This window comes from Ochlerotatus camptorhynchus, unplaced genomic scaffold, assembly GCF_037179485.1.
Source record: "Ochlerotatus camptorhynchus isolate MF236.1 unplaced genomic scaffold, CSIRO-AGI_Acam_v1.1 ptg000125l, whole genome shotgun sequence".
Classification (NCBI taxonomy): domain Eukaryota; kingdom Metazoa; phylum Arthropoda; class Insecta; order Diptera; family Culicidae; genus Ochlerotatus; species Ochlerotatus camptorhynchus.
The window spans coordinates 969,557-994,635 of NW_027040615.1; the positions used below are offsets into that span (position 1 = coordinate 969,557).

General features: G+C 40.3%; 1 protein-coding gene across 3 annotated transcripts in view; it reads left to right on the forward strand.

Annotated features, from left to right (window-relative positions):
* Window positions 1-25,079, forward strand: part of LOC135700024 (serine-rich adhesin for platelets-like) — a 456,905-nt gene that overhangs the window by 414,783 nt on the left and 17,043 nt on the right. For all 3 annotated transcript variants that reach the window (XM_065220400.1, XM_065220401.1, XM_065220402.1), the window contains 2 exons: window positions 2,117-2,215; window positions 11,273-12,481. In XM_065220400.1, the coding sequence (XP_065076472.1) occupies window positions 2,117-2,215; window positions 11,273-12,481 (1,308 nt within the window). The remainder of the gene's footprint in view (window positions 1-2,116; window positions 2,216-11,272; window positions 12,482-25,079) is intronic.

Consider the following 25,079-nt stretch of genomic DNA (forward strand, 5'->3'; position numbering starts at 1 on the left):
TCTAGGAACTAGGTCCTTACAGACTTAGGGCAATTTGTAAAAGTAAAGTCAACTTCATTTGATTACAGAGAACTTGAAGGACGTTTGTCGATCATCATGAAACTTTGTAGAACTTTAGGATACTTTGGAGTTCGGGAAACTTTCCAGAATTGCAGCGAATTTGTTAGAAGTTCAGCTATCTTTGTAGAACTTTATCAAACATTGTAGAAATTACCGACCATTATAAAAATTTAGCGAAGACAACAAATCAAGAAGACTGGCAACTCTTCTATTTTCTCATACGAACGCTATGAGACAGGTATAATCGCGTCATCTGCCGCTCAAAGGTAAATGCTTCGAAGGAATTTGATAGCAAAGATTACATCCTCAGAAGAAGGGTTTGTGTATTTGCTCATTTTTCTATGCGTTGCTTCCATCTTCACTCAAGCGCAGCGCCATTGTATCGGTCGCTTGGATTCTGGCAAAGTTGCCAGTCTTCTTGATTTGTTATCTTCGAATTCAGTGAATTTCGTAAAAATTCGGGTAACTTAGTTGAAATTCAGGGATTTTTCAATAACTGCAGAGGACATCATAAAACTTCAGGTACTTTGTAGATATTCAGGGTACATCGTAGAAATACAGGAAATTTCTTAGAAATTCGTGGTACTTCGTAGAAGTTAGGGGAATTTTGTTTAATTTCAAGGATCTTCCTAAAAGTTCGGGGAACTTGTTTTAACTTCATGGTACTTCGTTGAAGGGTACTGGAATTGGAATCAGGATCAGGAGATTCCGTACAAGTTCAATAAACTTCTTAAAACTTCAGGAAACTTGGGAGAAAATTGAATTCCTAAAAGTTTAGGGAGCTTTGGAGAAGTGTGGCGATCTTCATAGTAGAACGTAAGAAGCTAAGCGAATTTTGCTGAACATCAGGGTTCCGGTAACTGTTGTTGACGCTCAGCAGGGAATATTGTAAACGTTCAGCAAATTTCTCATGTCCTTCAAGCATCTTCTAATCAGTTTCTCAGAGAACTTAAACCGATTGTTCAAAGCGTTATTTTTAGAGTTTCGACAAACATTTTTTTGAAGACTAAAATACTGGCAACCCTGCTCGTAAGAACTGATCAATTAATATCATGCTGAACGAAACGATATCCCTATCGATTCAAGAAGAACGGTTGTAAATCTCCTGCATATGACATTGAGTACCTCAGGCTAGACCAATTATTACGATCCACAGTTTGTGTCAATTTATATCCGGCTAATTTCGTGCCAACAAGTCCAAGTAGTTGCCCAGAACCGGACCGAAAATAATCAAGTTAATTGTCTCTCGCAGTAGCAGCAGAGATAGGGGGAAAACGAGCTTTGCGTGCTGGCTGGCTGTTTGTCTGTCTGTGAACAAGACTGACTGAGTGGATTCAAAAGTCGTTAATTTCCTCAAAAGCAATTATCCACCGTCAAAAAGTCATTATAGACGGTCATCAGAACGAATCGCTCGGTGTCGGTGTGGATGTGCTAGGTGCTAGGATAAACAACAACACGCTGATGAACGCGATCCGTGGGATGATAAATACCAACATCAACTTCTGTAGGTTCTAGAAAAAGCAATCTCCGAATTACTTTCAGCACTACTTTTGTTACTCATATTTGTGGAAATACAATTTATCTTTGACTTAAGTTGACGATTGTGGGCAAACTGTAGTCAAATTTGCCTAAAAGTTACTCAAATTGTGGTTGGATTTTGACCCAAAAGCAACATACAAAAATTCTCTTAAAATAGTCAGTCATACCTTAAATGGCCTATGCAAACGCCACTTGAGATGACTTTGAAAACTCCGAAATTGTCTAACTCAACTCAACACAAAAATTAAAAAAAAAAATCAAGAAACTCAAACTCACCACGGTGTGGTTAGAATTGTAGCTCTGGTGAGTTTTGCTAGCGAAGCTACCTGCATGTTGATTTTTGTCTACGAAAATCAAGCATTATCTTGGGCATTGGTGAAATTGGATTTTTTTATATTTTCCCAACAGTGACAGGGGGATATTGACATTGAAGTGCGTTTCTGATTCTTAAATACTCGTTGGACTTCCATCTATTATTGACCCAACAATTAACGAATCCGTTTTCGATTCTTTTTAGGTTCTACAACAGCGGCTGGACCATGCGACTCGGTCACGGATCTTCCTCAGCAAGAAGCTGGACAAATCGAAGGAGGACATGGACGATCTCAAGTTTAAGGTAAGTTGTTTCTTTGAAAATTTAGGCAAATTGTGTCTGATATAATTTTGATGGTTAAAAAACAAAACAAATGAGGCAATCGAAGAATTTACATTCAAATTTATTCCCCTCGCACAGACATCAAAATCAAGCAACCAAATGGGCGCATTCAATCTCAACTAATAAGCGATGAGTCGAAATGGCCATATTCGCAATGAGCAGGGCCGTCGAAGTATCTCTGTGAATCGGAAGAGGTTCCTAATCACAGGAGGACTGAAACTGTTGCATCGTTCATTCCACCGAAGCGAAAACGTCAAATACACTTCTCTGATGTTTGTCTGAACGCTTAAGTGTGAGTGCAAGAATCGAGTAAATTAGCAGTATAAGTGCAAGGAAACCGTGTACATTAGGGTGCTTCATTCTGAAAAAAGTGATGAATTTCTGATGGGCCACCCTCCAGTTCGATTCATAGCCCCAAAATATGAACCTGTGCAAAAATTGGTAAAGATTGATGAAGGTTTAGAGGTCGCGCCAATGATTTGAAATTTGTATGGGAATTACTATGGAAGAATTTAAAAAATCGCTTATATCGCTATAACTTTGCTTCTACTTGTCCAAATGTCGAAAAAATTTAGTATGTTATTGCTATGGCAATAAACAAAAAGCCTACAGTTGCTACGCTCAGTTTTGCAGCGTATCAAGAATTATAAAAATGTGAAAAAATGGCAAAATAGGGTAAATTGACAGATGAATATGTACAAGGCAACAACGCCAATTTCATCGCAACAACAACAGGCTTGTTGATCATTGTCATGACAACCACATATTTTTTTTTTTTCAACGTTTGGACAACTACAACCAAAGTTAGAGCAATGTAAACGAAAATCAATAATTTCCCATACTAATTCACCAAAATCTCCATACAAAATCCAAATCATTGGCGCGACCTCTAAACCTTCATCAATCTTTACCATTTTTTGCACAGGTTCATATTTTGGGGCTATGAATCGAACTGGAGGGTGGCCTATCAAAAATTCATCACTTTTTTCAAAATGAAACACCCTAGTGTACATATACCTCTAGAAATTACCCAAAGTTCTTCATTAATATTTGGGCATTCAGAGAAGTCTATACACGGTCGATTAGACTAACTCAGAGAGATAATCACTTGCACTCAGTTGTATGAGAAATTGCTAAACAAGACAAATTACTCAGCGATGAGTGACCTGCCTTTTTTTAGAAACTTAGCATACAACTACGCAAAAGTGATAATCTCTCTGAGCTAGTCTCATCGGCCGTGATTCGAATGGGCAATACACTCTAATACCCCGTTCACATTACATCCTATATCACGTAATATAGGCTGTCTTGAAATGAGCACTCATACATAGGATTTCAAGCGAAAACTAGATGTATGAGTGCTCATTGCAAGACAGCGTATATCACGTGATATACGCTGTAATGTGAACGGGGTATAAAATGTAAATTCCAATTTGATGGGTAAACCAACCGTTTAACAACCTGACATCCTACAAATTATTTAGTTCGAGGAACTTGTCAAAAGTTTAAAAACTTGTCAAAAGTTCGAGGAACTTGTCAAAAGTTCGAGGAACTTGTCAGAAGTTTGTGGAACTTGTCAAAAATTTATGGAACTTGTCAGAAGTTCGAGGAACTTCTCAGAAGTCTGAGGAACATCTCAGAAGTTTGTGGAACTTCTGAGAAGTTCGTGGAACTTGTCAAAAGTTCGAGGAACTTGTCAGATGTTCGAGGAAATTGTCAAAAGTTCTAGGAACTTGTCAGAAGTTTGAGGAACTTGTCAGAAGGTTGGGGAACTTGTCAGTAGTTCGAGAAACTTGTCAGAAGTTCAAGGAACTTCTCAGAAGTTTGAGGATCTTCTCAGAAGATAGAGGAACTTCTCAGAAGTTTGAGGAACTTCTCAGAAGTTTGAGGATCTTCTCAGAAGTTTGCGGAACTTCTCAGAAGTTTGAGGAACTTCTCAGAAGTTTGAGGAACTTCTCAGAAGTTTGAGGAACTTCTCAGAAGTTTGAGGAACTTCTCAGAAGTTTGAGGAACTTCTCAGAAGTTTGAGGAACTTCTCAGAAGTTTGAGGAACTTCTCAGAAGTTTGAGGAACTTCTCAGAAGTTTGAGGAACTTCTCAGAAGTTTGAGGAACTTCTCAGAAGTTTGAGGAACTTCTCAGAAGTTTGAGGAACTTCTCAGAAGTTTGAGGAACTTCTCAGAAGTTTGAGGAACTTCTCAGAAGTTTGAGGAACTTCTCAGAAGTTTGAGGAACTTCTCAGAAGTTTGAGGATCTTCTCAGAAGATAGAGGAACTTCTCAGAAGTTTGAGGAACTTCTCAGAAGTTTGAGGATCTTCTCAGAAGTTTGCGGAACTTCTCAGAAGTTTGAGGAACTTCTCAGAAGTTTGAGGAACTTCTCAGAAGTTTGAGGAACTTCTCAGAAGTTTGAGGAACTTCTCAGAAGTTTGAGGAACTTCTCAGAAGTTTGAGGAACTTCTCAGAAGTTTGAGGAACTTCTCAGAAGTTTGAGGAACTTCTCAGAAGTTTGAGGAACTTCTCAGAAGTTTGAGGAACTTCTCAGAAGTTTGAGGAACTTCTCAGAAGTTTGAGGAACTTCTCAGAAGTTTGAGGAACTTCTCAGAAGTTTGAGGAACTTCTCAGAAGTTTGAGGAACTTCTCAGAAGTTTGAGGAACTTGTCAGAAGGTTGGGGAACTTGTCAGTAGTTCGAGAAACTTGTCAGAAGTTCAAGGAACTTCTCAGAAGTTTGAGGATCTTCTCAGAAGATAGAGGAACTTCTCAGAAGTTTGAGGAACTTCTCAGAAGTTTGAGGATCTTCTCAGAAGTTTGAGGATCTTCTCAGAAGTTTGCGGAACTTCTCAGAAGTTTGAGGAACTTCTCAGAAGTTTGAGGAACTTCTCAGAAGTTTGAGGAACTTCTCAGAAGTTTGAGGAACTTCTCAGAAGTTTGAGGAACTTCTCAGAAGTTTGAGGAACTTCTCAGAAGTTTGAGGAACTTCTCAGAATTTTGAGGAACTTCTCAGAAGTTTAAGGAACTTGTCAGAAGGTTGGGGAGCTTGTCAGTAGTTCGAGAAACTTGTCAGAAGTTCAAGGAACTTCTCAGAAGATAGAGGAACTTCTCAGAAGATAGAGGAACTTCTCAGAAGTTTGAGGAACTTCTCAGAAGTTTGAGGAACTTCTCAGAAGTTTGAGGAACTTCTCAGAAGTTTGAGGAACTTCTCAGAAGATTGAGAAACTTCTCAAAAGTTTGAGGAACTTCTTAGAAGTTTGAGAAACTTCTCAGAAGTTTGAGAAACTTCTCAGAAGTTTGAGAAACTTCTCAGAAGTTTGAGAAACTTCTCAGAAGTATGAGAAACTTCTCAGAAGTTTGAGAAACTTCTCAGAAGTTTGAGAAACTTCTCAGAAGTTTGAGAAACTTCTCAGAAGTTTGAGAAACTTCTCAGAAGTTTGAGAAACTTCTCAGAAGCTTGAGAAACTTCTCAGAAGCTTGAGAAACTTCTCAGAAGTTTGAGAAACTTCTCAGAAGTTTGAGAAACTTCTCAGAAGTTTGAGAAACTTCTCAGAAGTTTGAGAAACTTCTCAGAAGTTTGAGAAACTTCTCAGAAGTTTGAGAAACTTCTCAGAAGTTTGAGAAACTTCTCAGAAGTTTGAGAAACTTCTCAGAAGTTTGAGAAACTTCTCAGAAGTTTGAGAAACTTCTCAGAAGTTTGAGAAACTTCTCAGAAGTTTGAGAAACTTCTCAGAAGTTTGAGAAACTTCTCAGAAGTTTGAGAAACTTCTCAGAAGTTTGAGAAACTTCTCAGAAGTTTGAGAAACTTCTCAGAAGTTTGAGAAACTTCTCAGAAGTTTGAGAAACTTCTCAGAAGTTTGAGAAACTTCTCAGAAGTTTGAGAAACTTCTCAGAAGTTTGAGAAACTTCTCAGAAGTTTGAGAAACTTCTCAGAAGTTTGAGAAACTTCTCAGAAGTTTGAGAAACTTCTCAGAAGTTTGAGAAACTTCTCAGAAGTTTGAGAAACTTCTCAGAAGTTTGAGAAACTTCTCAGAAGTTTGAGAAACTTCTCAGAAGTTTGAGAAACTTCTCAGAAGTTTGAGAAACTTCTCAGAAGTTTGAGAAACTTCTCAGAAGTTTGAGAAACTTCTCAGAAGTTTGAGAAACTTCTCAGAAGTTTGAGAAACTTCTCAGAAGTTTGAGAAACTTCTCAGAAGTTTGAGAAACTTCTCAGAAGTTTGAGAAACTTCTCAGAAGTTTGAGAAACTTCTCAGAAGTTTGAGAAACTTCTCAGAAGTTTGAGAAACTTCTCAGAAGTTTGAGAAACTTCTCAGAAGTTTGAGAAACTTCTCAGAAGTTTGAGAAACTTCTCAGAAGTTTGAGAAACTTCTCAGAAGTTTGAGAAACTTCTCAGAAGTTTGAGAAACTTCTCAGAAGTTTGAGAAACTTCTCAGAAGTTTGAGAAACTTCTCAGAAGTTTGAGAAACTTCTCAGAAGTTTGAGAAACTTCTCAGAAGTTTGAGAAACTTCTCAGAAGTTTGAGAAACTTCTCAGAAGTTTGAGAAACTTCTCAGAAGTTTGAGAAACTTCTCAGAAGTTTGAGAAACTTCTCAGAAGTTTGAGAAACTTCTCAGAAGTTTGAGAAACTTCTCAGAAGTTTGAGAAACTTCTCAGAAGTTTGAGAAACTTCTCAGAAGTTTGAGAAACTTCTCAGAAGTTTGAGAAACTTCTCAGAAGTTTGAGAAACTTCTCAGAAGTTTGAGAAACTTCTCAGAAGTTTGAGAACCTTCTCAGAAGTTTGAGAACCTTCTCAGAAGTTTGAGAACCTTCTCAGAAGTTTGAGAACCTTCTCAGAAGTTTGAGAAACTTCTCAGAAGTTTGAGAAACTTCTCAGAAGTTTGAGAAACTTCTCAGAAGTTTGAGAAACTTCTCAGAAGTTTGAGAAACTTCTCAGAAGTTTGAGAAACTTCTCAGAAGTTTGAGAAACTTCTCAGAAGTTTGAGAAACTTCTCAGAAGTTTGAGAAACTTCTCAGAAGTTTGAGAAACTTCTCAGAAGTTTGAGAAACTTCTCAGAAGTTTGAGAAACTTCTCAGAAGTTTGAGAAACTTCTCAGAAGTTTGAGAAACTTCTCAGAAGTTTGAGAAACTTCTCAGAAGTTTGAGAAACTTCTCAGAAGTTTGAGAAACTTCTCAGAAGTTTGAGAAACTTCTCAGAAGTTTGAGAAACTTCTCAGAAGTTTGAGAAACTTCTCAGAAGTTTGAGAAACTTCTCAGAAGTTTGAGAAACTTCTCAGAAGTTTGAGAAACTTCTCAGAAGTTTGAGAAACTTCTCAGAAGTTTGAGAAACTTCTCAAAAGTTTGAGAAACTTCTCAAAAGTTTGAGATACTTCTCAGAAGTTTGAGGAACTTCTCAGAAGTTTGAGGAACTTCTCAGAAGTTTGAAGAACTTCTCAGAAGTTTGAAGAACTTCTCAGAAGTTTGAAGAACTTCTCAGAAGTTTGAAGAACTACTCAGAAGTTTGAAGAACTACTCAGAAGTTTGAAGAACTTCTCAGAAGTTTGAAGAACTTCTCAGAAGTTTGAAGAACTTCTCAGAAGTTTGAAGAACTTCTCAGAAGTTTGAAGAACTTCTCAGAAGTTTGAAGAACTTCTCAGAAGTATGAAGAACTTCTCAGAAGTTTGAAGAACTTCTCAGAAGTTTGAAGAACTTCTCAGAAGTTTGAAGAACTTCTCAGAAGTTTGAAGAACTTCTCAGAAGTTTGAAGAACTTCTCAGAAGTTTGAAGAACTTCTCAGAAGTTTGAAGAACTTCTCAGAAGTTTGAAGAACTTCTCAGAAGTTTGAAGAACTTCTCAGAAGTTTGAAGAACTTCTCAGAAGTTTGAAGAACTTCTCAGAAGTTTGAAGAACTTCTCAGAAGTTTGAAGAACTTCTCAGAAGTTTGAAGAACTTCTCAGAAGTTTGAAGAACTTCTCAGAAGTTTGAAGAACTTCTCAGGAGTTTGAAGAACTTGAGAAACTTCGCAGAAGTTTGAAGAACTTGAGAAACTTCTCAGAAGTTTGAGAAACTTCTCAGTAGTTCGAGGCACTTGTCAAAAGTTCGAGGAACTTCTCAGAAGTTCGAGGAACTTCTCAGAAGTTCGAGGAACTTCTCAGAAGTTCGAGTAACTTCTCAGAAGTTTGAGGAACTTCTCAGAAGTTTGTGGAACTTCTCAGAAGTTTGAGAAACTTCTCAGAAGTTTGAGAAACTTCTTAGAAGTTTGAGAAACTTCTCAGAAGTTTGAGAAACTTCTTAGAAGTTTGAGAAACTTCTCAGAAGTTTGAAAAACTTCTCAGAAGTTTGAGGAACTTGTCAGAAATTCGTGGAGCTTGTCAGAAGCTCGAGGAATTTGTCAGTAGTTCGAAGAACGTGTCAAAAGTTTGTGGAACTTCTCAGAAGTTCGTGGAACTTGTCAGAAGTTCGTAGAACTCGTCAGAAGTTCGAGGAACTTCTCAGAAGTTTGAAGAACTTCTCAGAAGTTTGAAGAACTTCTCAGAAGTTTGAAGAACTTCTCAGAAGTTTGAAGAACTTGAGAAACTTCTCAGAAGTTTGAGAAACTTCTCAGTAGTTCGAGGCACTTGTCAGAAGTTCGACGAAGTTCTCAGAAGTTCGAGGAACTTCTCAGAAGTTCGAGGAACTTCTCAGAAGTTCGAGTAACTTCTCAGAAGTTTGAGGAACTTCTCAGAAGTTTGAGAAACTTCTCAGAAGTTTGAGAAACTTCTCAAAAGTTTGAGAAGTTTGAGATAACTTCAAAGAAGTTCGAGGAACTTCTCAGAAGTTTGAGAAACTTCTCAGAAGTTTGAGAAACTTTACAGAAAAACTTCTCAGAAGTTTGAAAAACTTCTCAGAAGTTTGAAAAACTTCTCAGAAGTTTGAAAAACTTCTCAGAAGTTTAAAAAACTTCTCAGAAGTTTGAGGAACTTCTCAAAAGTTTGAGGAACTTCTCGGAAGTTTGAAGAACTTCTCAGAAGTTTGAGAAACTTCTCAGAAGTTTGAGGAACAATGTCAGGATAGAAAAGTTCAGCAAAGTCTAATAACCTTCAGCGAAAATCTTTAGCGACTTTCCCTAAATTTTAAAGAACTTTAAAAAATTGATACGAAGTTTCAAACATTTTATCGAAGCTCAAAGAAATTTAGTGAAATTCCAAGAGTTTGAGGTTAGCTTCAATAAGATTACGAGAATTTTGGAGAAATTTTAGGACCTTTGGTGAAGTTCTAGAAGTACGTTTAGAGATGTTCAAGTACTTCAAAGAGCACCAGCAAAGTTCCAAAAATTTCAGTGAAGTTCCGAAAACATAAGAAAGGTTAAACAAATTTTACCAATGTTTTAATGTCTCCCTATAACTTTGTGAAGATCCAACAACTTCAGCAATGTTCCAAAAATTTCAACGAAGTTTCAACAATTGGTGCGAAGTTCCAAACACTTCGACGAAGCTCCATGTTAGTTAAATTCCAAGAATTTGCGAGCAGATAATAACTTCATTTAAATTCTTCGAATTTTGGATACATTCCAGGAGCTTTGGAGAAGTTCCTAGAACTACGTATGGAGTTGTTCAAGTACTTGAAATAATACAGGTTAATACAATTTCAACAAACCCTACAATTTGCGAAGATCCAAGCACTTCAGCGATGTTCCGTAAATTTTAAAAAAGTTTCAAAAGTTCATGCGAAGTTTCAAACATTTCAACGAAGCTCCAAAATTTTTAGCGAAGTTCCAAGAACTTGAGATAAGCTCCGATAAGAACTTAAAATAAATTCCAAGAATTTTGGAGAAATTCGTGGAGTTTTGGTGAAGTTTTGAGAACTACATATGAAGATGTTTAAGTACTTGAAATAAGTCTCAACAAATTTAGCAAAGGTCCAAGAGCACCAGCAATGTTCCAAAAACTCTAGTGAAGTTCCGAAAACACTAAAAGGGTTTACTTAATTTCACCAATGTTTTAATGTCTCCCTCCAATTTAACCAATTTCCAAGAAGTTCAGCTATATATCAGAATAAATTCCGTAATTTTCAAAGAAGTTTCAAAAATGGTTGCGAAGTTCCAAAAAATTCAGCAAAATTCCGGGAACATGAGATAAGTTCGGATAAGAACTTCAAATAAATTTCGAGAATTTCGGATACATTCCAGGAGCTTTGGTGAAGTTCCTAGAACTACATATGAAGATGTTCAAGTACTTAAATAAGCCCCAAAACATTTTAGCAAAGATTCGAGAGCACCAGCAATGTTCCAAAAATTTCAGCAATGTTCCCAAAACATAAAAAAGTTAAGCAAATTTCACCAATGTTTCAATGTCCCCCTATAACTTAGCGAAGTTCCCGGAACTTCAGCGATGTTCCGTAATTTTTTCAAAGAAGTTTCAACGCTTGATGCAAAGTTTCAGACTCTTCAACGAAGCTCCATAAAAAAATAGCGAAATTCCAAGAAGTTGAGATAACCTCCAATAAGAATTTCCAATATATTCCGAGAATTTTGGAGAAATTCGTGGAGTTTTGGTGAAGTTTTTAGAACTACATATGAAGATGTTTAAGTACTTGAAATAAGTCCCAAAAAATTTAGCCAAGGGTCCAAGGACACTAGCAATGTTCCAAAAACTTTAGCGAAGTTCCAAAAGCACTTAAAGGGGTTACAAAAATTCACCAATGTTTTAATGTCTCCCTCCAATTTAGCGAAGTTCCAAGAACTTCAGCGATGTTCCGTAAGTTTCAAAAATGGTTGCGAACTTCCAAGAAATTCAGCGAAATTCCGAGAACTTGAGATAAGCTGCGATAAGAACTTCAAATAAATTCTGAGAATTTTGGAGACATTCCAGGAGTTTTGGTGAAGTCCTTAGAACTACATGTGGAGATGCTCAAGCACTTGAAATAAGTCCCGAAATTGTTTGAAAAGGTCCAACCAATGTTCAATTACCTTTAGCAAAGTTCCAAAAAATTCAGTGAAGTGTGAAGAACATTTACATTTGTAATAATGTTGTGATTGTTATAACCATGTTTTCTCCATCCCTCCATTTCATTCCAGCTCGAAGAGAAAACCATCGAACTGGAGGGTACCAAAGCTCAACTGCGGGTGCTGGAATCCAAACAGAGCGGTAAGTCCTCCTCGTCGTCCGGTTTCAGCCCGGAGCACCACCATCACCATGGCAGCACCACGACGTCACCGTTAATTACATCCGCCGGTGCCGCCGCCTCAGCTACCTCCACCATGCTGAAGGGGCCTACCGCCAGCACCACCTCGGTGGTGGTAACTACTTCGGCCGGTGGTATCGTCAGCCATCAGCATCGATCCGCCTCTACCTCGGAACTGGCCCAACTGTCGCCAGTTCACCAGCTTCATCACCATCAACAGCTGCAGCAGCAGCGGGATCTGGCGCTAAGGCTGGCCCAGTCTCAGGTTTCCACGCCCAGCATGAAGGCGATGACACCGCTGGCCATGGACGAGATCCAGCAGCACTCCAGTAGTACCGAGTCGGCGCAGGATCAGGCCGAGCGGGATTCACCCGGCCGACTGCAGTGTCCGGAGACTCCACGGAGGAGGCCCAGCAAGATTCCCCTCGCGGGGACCAAGGGCTACGTGGCGCCCAAACCTCCTTCCGGGAGAAATTTCATGGCCTCGCAGCAGCGAGGGGAGAAGAGTTCCCCCTCGCCATCCGCTTCGTTGACAAACAAGTCACTAAACAAAAGCACCGGTAGTTTGAACATGAAATCGACCGGGCCGAGCTCGATAACCAGTGCTAACAAGGACAAGAAGGACGTGAGTCTGAACCGTCCCGAGTCGGCTCAAAGCTGGCGTCGGGACACATCTCTCGAAAAAAGCCGTAGTTCCTCAATTCCGGTCTCCAAAGGAGGTGGTGGTGGTGGCTCGCCGACGGTGGTCAAACCGCCGTCGGTGGTGAGCAGCTCACCGCTTCCGAAGGCGAAACGGGACTCGCTAACGACACGGGTAAAAAATTTGGACTCGCTTTCGCGGCTCCAGTCGGCGGCATCGGCCTCGACCGGCAATCTGAGCAAGTCCAGCTCGAAGAAAGATCTGAGTTCCAGTTTCACGACCGGACAGCTGCGCGACCGGAAGCAAAGTGCTAGCGCGATCCGCCGGGTCAGTAGTGCTTCCATCGGACGGGGCTCCTCGTCGTCTTCGGCGGCCGAGCAGAATAACAATAACGGTTCTTCCGCGGGGGCCACGGCCGATTCCGGCCCGACTGGGGGCAGCGGCTCCGGCGACAGCGGAAAGGTACGAAACATTCGTTCGACGTTTTGGAATTGGTTGAAGATCTAAGTTTTCGTTTTCCGTTTCTCCATGGGAGTTCCCCCGAGTTGGCTCCGAACACGCAATTTAACCGGAAGAAGTCGTAACATAGAAAACTCCTTAAATCGAGTCACTTTAAAAAAAAAAAAAAGTTTTAACCGTTCCTTTTAACCTGTCCCCGTTTTTACGTATTGTGTGAAACATATCAGTTCGCGAAGTGTTAATTTCAGACTGAATCGTGAATAAGTGATTTCTTTTTGAGCAAAATCTCGCGCAGGGTGTCTAACTAATAAGCTAGGAGTTATCAAAAATAAAGTGATTTCATTGGTTTCGACGATGAAGAATTCGGATTTGGAGAGCGTACACTCGAAGTGAAAACGAAACGATGGCCTTATGCACGATCAGTGTTGTTGTCTACTACCTACTAGTTTGCTAAAACGAACATACGTGTGTGTTTCTAAAAGCCTGAACTGACTGAACCCGCCCCCCACTTTAATGTACTCGTCATTTGTTACTCTCTCTCTCTCTCTCACTGTGTTTTCCACTAACATCTATCCACCTACTTAATCACCCGGGAAACAAAATCTCTGGAAAAAAAACACACACAATCAAAAACGATCGGAGCTAAAATCGGCAAAAGTATAACCGGTGAGCGGTGAGCACCCTTCAGCATTCATCACCACAGCGAACGCCATCGGTGGACCCCCCGAGAACTACAACAATCATCAGCAATCCCCCGTGAAATCCGCCGCGCGTAAAGTAAGCTGTGAGCGCTGTGAGAATCAAATTCAGATCAGAGTTGTTTTGGTTCCACTGCCTGCCAACCTAAAGACCAAAAGCCTGCATTCGAAGGATTTTTACAAAAAAAAAGAAAACAACAGTCCTACTAAAACAAACCTCTGTTAATAGTCCACACAAAAACACCTCCACACACACACACACATCCGGCTTAGCTACTAGCAATAAAACAATAAAAATCAACAAACCGACCCAGTCCGACCGACCGTTTGCAGGATTTTTGTGGTTCTACTGTTTCTTCTTGTTTCGTAAGTCATGTTATATTTTTTATGTTTTTGATTTTTATTTTCCTTTACTTTCCTTCACTTTCTCAACTCATTATATACCAACCAACACGTGCTTCGTATTTACGCGTATGGGTTTCTGCTTCTTTCGTTTTTTTGGATTACTCTGTCTGGTGATAAGGATTTTTTTTTCGTTTTTAGTTTTTAGTTTTTGTTTTGTTGTAGAACATTTTTTTTTTATTTAGATCATTTCAGTCTGTAGAATTAGCTTAGCTTTTGGGAACCAATTTTCGGTATCGTTACGCTTTTGTGCTTCTATTTTCGTAGTTTGTAGTAAGATTTTTTTTTTCAATGCCCGAAATTGAACTTGTATATTTATTTCTATGGAAAAAACAATGTGAGCTCAGTTGGGGATGGGTTCAATATTTTAACGTGCGCGTAACGCTTAACTGAATTAAATATGTAGTAGGGTAGAGCGCTACTTAGTCGTAAATACCCGTTTCCGTTCTATCGAGTTGAAAACGTCAATAATGTCAATGATTTTACCGAATCAATAATACGTTTATTTATATACTTTAGTTCAAAAGCTGCAATACAAAGCAAAGTCTATAAAAGTGCAAAGTATGGATACTCACTCCTCATTGTTCTCAAAAACAAAAGAAGCGTTCCTAGGGAATCCATTTTGCTGCCTTCATCCATATGATCTGATGTGTCCGGAAAGTAGTCCCGGAATAGAAAGATAGCTTGATAAATACTGGAGATGTTTCTTATTTCAAGGTCCAACGTATCATCCTCAATACTTGTCAATTGCACCGTTATATAGTGTTCCAGTGATTGCTATGATCCAACATTTCCCCCCTAAGGTTTTGTCATCCAGTAGTCCTCTTTCCAAGAGTGGAGTTCCCGGATGGGCTGCCTCCTCAATTGCATCTGTTGGTTCTGGATCGTCGATACCTTCAGATTCGGCGTCTAATGTTGGATTGGAGAAATCTGAATCCGTTAACTCCAGAATTGCTGAGTCGTCCAAACGTTGTTCCTCTAAACGCGGTCTTGTTGCAGGTTCTTCTGGAGGAATGGCTGCTGCTGGAACGGTCAATCCAAACTCGTCGAAGAAAACCGAAAGTGGCGTCGAATGTTCTGCTCTTTTCAGCATTATCTCCGAGAAAAACGTTGTAGGTAACGTTTCCCACCTTCTCGATGACCATCGCTGGTTCCCATTGCTAAGAATTTTCTTGATGAACCTTGATAAACAGGCTGCAGCAGCGATGATATGGTGCGTATCGACCTACCGAACATCATTTCAGCAGCGATATACTTGCAGAAATGTTTGCAGCACTTCCTCAAGCGTTTCTACTCCATCCGAACGAATTTTCCGAAGGCTTCTTTTCACGGTGTCCACAAATATTTCAGCCAAACCGTTGGATTGTGGATGGTAAGGTGGGGTACGGATGTGCCGAATACCGAGATTAGTGCAGAATACTTGGAATTCGTGTCCTGAAAATTGAGTGCCATTGTCGGATACGATTATCTCGGGTACACCAAACGTAGCGAATGACTGCTTCAATAGTTTGATGGTGGCTTTCGCTGTTGTCGATCTTGCTACGTGCACCTCAGGCCACTTGGAGTGCGGGTCGACCACCATCTACAGGTCCTGCGTAGTCGATGTGAATCCGGGTCCAGGGTTTACTTGGAATGGGCCACGATTCTAGTGTCGTTTTCGTCGGAGCTTTACCAGCTGTGGAACATGGTGCGCAGCGTTTGACGAATTCCTCGATATCGTTATCCATACCGGGCCAGTATACAAAGCTTCTTGCAATTGCCTTCATACGAACCATTCCTGGATGACCACGGTGGAATTGTTGCAGGATCCTTCGTCGAAACATGTTGGGAACGACGACTCTATCGCCGAACATCACGCAGCCGCTGATTACACTGAGCGATTCTCGTTTCTGTTGTAGTAGGGTTGAACTTCAGCATCGAACAGAGTTTTATTAAGCCAACCATCATGAATATGCTTTGCAACGGTTTCTGCCAGGATGCTTACCAAATCTTCTTTTATGGTGAGTGTTGCAATCACAAATTCTTCCTTTGGTTTATTGGTTCGGTCGATGATAACAAATCTGCACATCCGAAGTCGTTGGTGGACACATGTTGAATTTCGAAGTCGTAATTTAGCATCGTGAGTAAGCGAAAATAGACAGCAATGGCTTGTGGTCGGTCAACAATGTGAAATGTCGTCCGAGCAAATACTTATGGAACTTCGTCAATGGCGTAGACTAACGCAAGTCCTTCCTTTTCAGGTTGTCCATAATTACGTTCTGCGGGTGCAAGTGTCCTCGAAGCGTGTTGCACAACCTTCATGATGCCATCGGGAAACTGGTGAAAGATTACTGCATCGATGCCAGTGCTTGATGCGTCTGCTGGCTATGATCGGCAGCTTGGGGTCGTAGTGTGTCAACAACAAGTTTTAATGAAGAAGTATCTTGAACTTTTCGAAAGCTTGCTGACACTCGGATGTCCATTTCCACTTAGTTTCTTTCTTGAAAAGCTTGTCCATTGGATAGCACATTTGATTTTCTCGGCGTATGCACGGATACCTTGTCGGTCCACGATGTCTCCCAAGTAACGGATTTGCGACTGGAAGAAACTACACTTCTCTGCCTTGACGGTGCAATCCATACTACTTGAGACGTAGGAAAAGCTGGTTGAGTGATGCTGCATGCGACTCAAAGTCCCGGCCGAATACTATGGCATCGTCGAGGAAAGAGCGGACGCCAGGTATTCCTGCAATCATTCCATCAACCAGTCGTTGGAATGCTCCCGGTGCAGACTTCAACCCTGGAGCGAGGCGATTGAACCGGAATAAACCCCGATGCGTATTGATGGTGAGCAACTTTTTTGAATCGTCATCCACCTCGAGCTGCAAGTATGCATCGGAGAGGTCGATGATGCTGAATACGGAACTGCCATTGAGTTGGGTGAAAATTTCCTCCGGTGTGGGAAGCGGGTAGTGATTAGCTTCTAACGCCGCGTTGAGTCCTGCTGAATAGTCCGCACAGATACGAACCCGGCAGCTTGAACGGATTTTGGTTTGGAGAAGCAGTCACAGTAGCCTTCCTTGTGGCCGATACGGATGCACAGCTTGCACCGATGATTCGAGAATGGACAATCCCGAACATAGTGCATCTCGCCGCATTGCCAACGAGGTGTGGGAGGCGATTTACCTTCCGTCTTCGAGGACTGTTGTTGTCGAGAGATTCCCCTCTTCTCCTGAACGGCGTGCACCGTTGGTTTCGAGCTTGTCTGACGCTCGATCATGGATGTGTCCGCCTTGAGATTGACGAGCCGTTGATAGTCGGCGATCAAGTTTTGGAGTGAGCTTCGGGAGCTTCTGGTGTTTAGCTTCGATCCGGGAGAGTAGCCTGGCTCGTATGTCTGCATAGCAATGGCTTTTGAGACCGCAGACAAACACCAAGCATTTGAATTGGTCAATCTTCACGTTCTTGAAATCGAAATCCTCGCAAGCACGGTTGACTTTGCCTCCGTAGCTGAAGATGTCTTCTGCTTCAGATTTCACGAGCTGCAGGCACTGATTTCGCTTGTTGAAGATGGAGGTTTGTGACCCGAAAATCTTCTTTAGGGTGTCGACTGTCTTTTGGAAGCTTCGGCAGGATGTAGTTGGTGCACCGGGTGTGTGACAGCAATCGGACCTTGGCGGAATCTTCCAGGTTCTTGGCATCCGAATCGAAAAGATCCGCGTACCTGCTGTATCACTTCTCGAAGGTGATTCCAACGAAAATTCGCTGATGTTCGTTGCCAAGGCCTTGAGTGTTTGCTCCGGGTTGCTATGAACTTGATTGGGTTCCGCTAGCTTCTGTAGGAGCGGTGCCATCTGGAGAATTACTTCCTGAAGTTCTGCCATCGCTTCTGGTTCTTGAATCCTCATGGCCAAATTGATGTGTCCGGAAAGTAAACCGGAATAGAAAGATAGCTTGATAAATACTAGAGATGGTTCTTATTTCAAGGTCTAACGTATCATCCTCAATACTTGTCAATTGCACCGTTATATAGTGTTCCAGTGATTGCTATGATCCAACATGATCAAAGACAAACAGACGTAACTCTTTAAATAAATGTTCCTTAACAATATCGTCATGGAACTGTAATCGCGTAACGACATCTCGCGAGCTATTCCCAGAAAAAAAGCTTGATTGCCAAGTCTCAAACAATGTTGCAAACAAGTTGGCTAGAATGGAAACGTCAAAGTGATCCGATGCCACCGCTGTGATAGGATATTCGTGAATGTAATAATAATTAAAATGATCGTTAAATGCGTGTACGACGATTGAGAAGAAAGAGTTACGTCTGTTTGTCTGTGATATGGCGAAGAAAAGCTCATGGCGTTTCAATGCGTTTTTACAACATCTCAATAATTTGTGATGCTTTATCAAATCTAACGGTACACATGGACAAAAAAAATAAATTTAGAGTAGAGTAGAAGCATTATATGTTTGGCCACTTACTGGCAGTGGCATTATGGGTAGAATCCTCCTGCAACCATCTTTTATATACATAATTGCAAGAAGCTTAAATCCGGGAGTTAGAAGGTGACAGCTCTATCGCAACTTCAAAAGCCCATTTCAAGAACGCAAGCATTCCGAAGCCTTTTGTCCAAAACGATAAGCCCCGCTCTAATACATTACAATGTGAGAATCATTAATTATGTACTGGAACTGTCAATCAAGCGGTATTGCTTGATTGACGCGTATTTAATGAGTTGGAAATGTTTGTAGTATCACTAGTACTAGTACTAGTACTCGGAAATTAAGTATGAACATATTGTAAAGGACAAAATGGAACGAACTCACCAAATCTGGCCCGAATTTAGTCTTGACTGTCTGATACAATCCGCATACTGTGGAATTCGATTGAGGAAATTCAAGTATCTGTTCGTCACCATTATAACTTAACTGTTAAAAAAATCCCGAACAACAACACAACTTTTTTCGTTTCTATTTACAAGCACAGCACTCTTCGATTCCTGTAGAGTAGAAACATTATATTCAAGCGTAACTATTGAAATCGACGTATCTGTTTTGGTAAACAATCAATTCAATCGACGATTTGTTACAACTGCTTGCTCACTCACTGAAACTAACAACGCTAGCTAGTAGGGGAGAGATTCCCTTACCTGATGATGTTTGTTTGCAAACATTACCAAATCGTCGATTGAAGTGACTGTTTACAAAAGCAGATATTTCCATTTGAATAGTTACGATATGTTCTTTAAAAACCCGTTCGGAAAAGGAAGGTAAAGCGAGAGCTGTGCTTCTTCTTCTTCTACTTCCTCGCATTTCAAGCTTATTGCTTATGACCAGGCATGGAAAATCATTTGCATTCATTTCATACATTCATTTACATTCATTTGCCTCTAACTTTTTTCATCAACAGCATTCCGCAATATGATGTATGGAGCTTTTGTAGGTTTTGTTATTAGCTATAAGTTTTGGTCATAACTCAAATCTGTATCTCTTATGCATCACGAACTAGAGCAGGGCAGAACTTGTTACAGTTTTTCAGTGAATGTAAAATACATTCACTGAAAAACAGTAGTGGCTTCTGTTCACTCTGCTTCGTCATGCATAAGAGATACGGATTTGGCTTTTTGACAAAAGTTGTAGCTAATAACAAAACCTACAAAAGTTTTGTACATCATTTTGCGGAATACTGTTGAAGAAAAAAGTTAGAGGCAAATGAATGTAAATGAATGCACGAAATGAATGCAAATGATTTTCCATGCCTGCTTATGACACATTAGTTTATTGCGTGCTCTCAACTTAGTGTACTTAGATGCACTTCCACAGTTATTAATTGAGAGCTTTCGATGCCTGTACCATTTATGCATTAGTTTAATTGTGCGGCAAAAGTACAATCATACTCTTATGGCGACTCGATAAATTTTTCAAACCCGGCAAATTCCTAGACCGGACCGGAAATCGAATCCAGACACCTTCAGCATGGCCTTGCTTTGTAGCTGCGCCTTTACCGACTGAGCTAAGGGATGTGCTTAGTAGGACGGAAATTAGATCAAAAACTCTATAGCTATTAGGTGCACAACTAATAAAGGGTGTCCCACATCAAATTGCATCACGGAAAAAACGCTGTAGAAAATTACCTAGTTGACCGAGCCTTTTCAATACCATAACCGTTCGCTCGCACCTTACGCTTAACTCCACTCATTAGGTTCTGTACAACATCTGGCTGCAGCTTCTTCTGTACGGAAACCTACTTTTTCTTTATGCCTTCCTCAGATTTGACCTCCATGATGCTTCCGTAGGGCCTGCTTCATAATAGCCCGGTATTTTTGGATGGGCCTTAGTTCCGGTGCGTTTGGGGGTTCATGTCTTTGGGTACGAAAGTGACCCCGTTGGCTTCGTACCACACCAGGACAACATTTGAATAGTGGCATGAAGCAAGATCCGGCCAGAAGATCGTAGGGCCCTCGTGTTGCTTCAACAGAGGAAGCAGACGCTGTAGACACTCCTTGAGGTACTCCCCGTTTACAGTCCCGGTAGTCACGAACGGCGCACTCCGTTTGCCACATGAGCAGATCGCTTGCAGATCATGTATTTCTTGGCAAACTTTGAAAGTTTCTGCTACCATTCTTCCTCCGGAACATCAAACTTGTACTGGGCGGTGAACAACAGTACCTCGGAAGCTGCCGGACGTCCGCCATGACGTAAGTCTCATCATCCATAATGAGACAATGAGGCTTCGTCAGCATCTGGGAAGAACTTGTTCTCTACTTCCTCCGGAACATTCAACTTGTGCTGGGCGGTGAAGAACAGTAGCCCCGGAAGCTGCCGGAAGTCCGCCTTGACGTAAGTCTCATCATCCAATGAGGCTTCGTCAGCATCTGGGTGTACAGTTTCCGGGCCCGTGGCTTTCCCACCGTATTTTTCCGTACGTCACGATTTGGAGCATTCTGCACTTTGTACGTATGCAGTCCCTCCCGGTCCTTGGTTCTCTGAACAAAAGACTTGGACAGATTCAACTTTTTGGCCACATTCCTGACCGAAGCATTGCGATTCCGCTTAAACGCTTTCACGACACGCTTGTGATCCCGATCACTAATAGAAAATTCATTCTGACCGCATTTCTCCTTCCGTTCGATGCTCAGAGTTTCGTAGTAACGTTTAATCACACGACTCACTGTTGACTGCACGATTCCGAGTTGTTTTCCGATATTCCGATGAGAGAGTTGAGGACAGGGGTGGCAAATGTCATTTTCAATGAAAGATCTCGCGCGATATTTACAGAGATACTTCTGTCACTATCATTGGATGAGAAAACGATGATAGAGATTTTCTTCAAAATCTCATCGAATTTTTTGTCATGATTGAACGTGACAGTGTTGTGATCATCGTAATTACTAGCTCATTTAATGCTATTAAAGTTACTTGTACCGAGGAAATCTTAATAATATATTCACTCTACCGATTACATACCGTTGTTTGTTTAAATTCATCTAAATCAGTTAGAAATGTTGATGTCAACCGCATAAGAATTATTCTCATGAGTGCTTGATCATTGAAAAATGACAAGAAAGCTAATGATAGGTAGCTTCGTCTCGTGATAGTGAGAGGACCTGTTTTCTCATCGTCACATGACGGCCGTGATATTTACCAGCTCTGGTTGAGGATTTCCCAGGTGCTTGCGCAAAATCAATTCGCGACGTTGCTTTTCGGGTGACGCCATTTTTTCCAACGTTCGAAAACTGACAGCGATAAAAATACAGTGTAAACAATACACTCTAAACTACTTCTACCCAAATTTTCAGGAGAAGATACCCAATGGATAAGAAGAAAACGGTGAAGTGAAACAACGAAGGCTATGCTGTGTATTTGGTGGGACCAGGTCGGTGTTATTTATTATGAGCTGTTGGAACCGAACGAACGAACTGGGAAACGGTATCTAAGTCAATTGATGCGATTGAGCCGAGCACTGCGCAAAAAACGGCCACAATACGAGCAAAGGCACTGAACGCTCGGCCTCACTTGTTAAAACCTACTTGGAAACGCTAAAATGGGAAGTCCTACCTCACTCGCCCATATTCCCAAGATACGACTTCGCCAAAAACAGCAACCATCTATCTTGTTGAGCTTTCCAGTTAAAGCAAGTACAGTCAAATTTCGCTCGTTCGCCATGTTTAAGTGGGCTACGTTCTAGTTGGGCTCCCGTTAGTTGGGCTCCCGTTAGTTGGGCTCCCGTTAGTTGGGCTGTAGCCCACCTAAATCAAAGTCAAACGTCATTTCTGACAGAGCTGTTTCCTTTTCGAAGGGCTCATGTATGAACAATTTGGATAGTTGCTAAAGGATACCCTAATAAAAAATTACCTTAAACGAACGATAACCCAAATGATTGAACTATTCCACAAATGGTTTGGATGATTCCCCGAACACGTCGTTAAGCAAATTAACCATAACATTTCTATTAGGGTAGTGATGATAATAAACAATCGGTGTATCGCTCAATAAATTTTCAGCTTGACCGCTCAGCCCAACTAACGAAAGCCTTTCACTAAGTGGGCTACAGGTTTAGCCCAACGAGCGAAAGTTGACTGTAATTATAAGTCAAACCGTATACTCGCGTCGCCTGGTTTGAATATTCAGAACTGAGCTGGTCACTATCCAGCTTTCCATGCTCGGTAATGGCGGCCTGTTTGTATGAATAAATGTATCCTTCACTGTACTTTTTGACACTAACTGGAGGGCGTATGTTTTTCCATTTTCTTCTGTTCCTGGGAGAGGGAAAGGGAGGGATCAAAATCCGAACATCCAGATAGTGTCAAAAAGCACAGTGAAGGATACATTTATTCAAACAAACAGGCCGCCATTACCGAGCATGGAAAGCTGGATACAATAGAATCTTTTGATGCATCATCGATTTTGAGAGGAAATGTCATGCAATCTGTTTGTTTGCATCATAATGACGATTTTCAAAATTCAAAATAGTGTATATTTTAATACACAACTTGAAAATTTCCATCGAGAGAGGTCTTATTTTTCGATTATCAACAGATCTGAACTGATTTACAGTTGAAATAACCACACGTTAAAAATCCGGAAGATCATAACCGCTGAGAAAATTTTATAAATCTTAATTTTTCTCATCAAAAATATATGGAAGCACCAGCCGGATCACTGCAAACCCGATACAGAAAACAAAATATTCCACGATGATGATGATTTCAAGCACCTGTGGTGGATAAATTAATCAGGAAAGGTGAAAATATTTTCCTCTTCCTATGCTTCACGGTGAAAATTTCCACCCTCATCACTCTTTTTATGGTTTCCCTATTCACCGCCAGAAGACGAAACAATCGCTTAGTTTCTATTGAATTCGCCTATAGAAACTTAGCGATCGATTCAACCTTGTAAGCAGAATTTTTTTTGCCGTGGTTATGATCTTCCGGATTTCTTATGTGTGAATAGTTAAGGTTCAAATCAGTTCAGTACTGTGGGAAATCGTACAATAAGACAATTACCGATGGAAATTGGCAAGATATTGAATTAAAAATGCTTTAATTTGCGTTGTGAAAAATAGTTATTTTGATGTAAACAAACGGTTCGGTTGACGTTTCTTCTCGAACTCGCGTGGCGCACTCTACGTTGGTGGTGCATTAAAAAGGCCTATAGAAACTAAACGATCGATTCAACCTCTGGTGGTGAATAGGAGAACGTCAAAAAGAGTGTTGTGAGCATAAATTTTTGCCTTGAGACATAGGAAGCGGAAAACTTTTTTACTTTTCCTGATAAATTGATTCATCTGAGATGCTGCAAAACTTAATCTACAGTTGAAAAATTTAATTCTGTAACGTTTTTGAAAAGATCCTGCTGGTGTACAGGAATATTTTTGTTGAAAAAAATTGAAAATTAGAAAAGTGCCTTAGTGGTTATGATCTTCCGGATTTCTTATGTGTGAATAGTTAAGGTTAAAATCAGTCCAGTACTGTGGGAAATCGTACAATAAGACAATTACCGATGGAAATTGGCAAGATATTGAATTAAAAATGCTTTAATTTGCGTTGTGAAAAATAGTTATTTTGATGTAAACAAACGGTTCGGTTGACGTTTCTTCTCGAACTCGCGTGGCGCACTCTACGTTGGTGGTGCATTAAAAAGGCCTATAGAAACTAAACGATCGATTCAACCTCTGGTGGTGAATAGGAGAACGTCAAAAAGAGTGTTGTGAGCATAAATTTTTGCCTTGAGACATAGGAAGCGGAAAACTTTTTTACTTTTCCTGATAAATTGATTCATCTGAGATGCTGCAAAACTTAATCTACAGTTGAAAAATTTAATTCTGTAACGTTTTTGAAAAGATCCTGCTGGTGTACAGGAATATTTTTGTTGAAAAAAATTGAAAATTAGAAAAGTGCCTTAGTGGTTATGATCTTCCGGATTTCTTATGTGTGAATAGTTAAGGTTAAAATCAGTCCAGTACTGTGGGAAATCGTACAATAAGACAATTACCGATGGAAATTGGCAAGATATTGAATTAAAAATGCTTTAATTTGCGTTGTGAAAAATAGTTATTTTGATGTAAACAAACGGTTCGGTTGACGTGTCTTCTCGAACTCGCGTGGCGCACTCTACGTTGGTGGTGCATTAAAAAGGCGTATTGGAATTTTGCTTTTTTCTCAACAAAAATATTCCTGAACAGTAGCAGGATCCTTGCAAAATTGATACAGAATTAAATTTTTCAACTATAGATCAAGTTTTGGAGCATCTGATCTCAGATGAATCAATTTATCAGGAAAGGTTAAAAAAAAGTGTCCCACTTCCTATGTCTCACGGCAATTATTTTTGCTCACAACCTAAGAGGAAGAGGTGACAATTGGCTTCTTCCTCTTTTATTTCTATCTCTATCTCTATCTTACGCGTATGAAATCGGTCAATCAGGAGCTGGTTCACGTTTGACAGAAAAGTGGTTCATATTCGCCCCCGTATAGGCGAATTCAATAGAAACTAAGCGATTGTTTCGTCTTCTGGCGGTGAATAGGGAAACCATAAAAAGAGTGATGAGGGTGGAAATGTTCACCGTGAAGCATAGGAAGAGGAAAATATTTTCACCTTTCCTGATTAATTTATCCACCACAGGTGCTTGAAATCATCATCATCGTGGAATATTTTGTTTTCTGTATCGGGTTTGCAGTGATCCGGCTGGTGCTTCCATATATTTTTTGATGAGAAAAAATAAGATTTATGAAATTGTCTCAGCGGTTATGATCTTCCGGATTTTTAATTTGTGGTTATTTCAGCAGTAAATCAGTTCAGATCTGTAGATAATCGTAAAATAAGACCACTCCCGATGGAAATTTGCAAGTTGTGCAATAAAATGTACATTATTTTGAGTTTTGAAAATCGTCATTATGATGTAAACAAATGGATTGGATGACATTTCCTCTCAAAATCGGCTAGCGCACTCTACATTGATTGTGCATGAAAAGAGCCTATTGTCACCTCTTCTCTTAGCTCACAACACTCTTTTTGACGTTC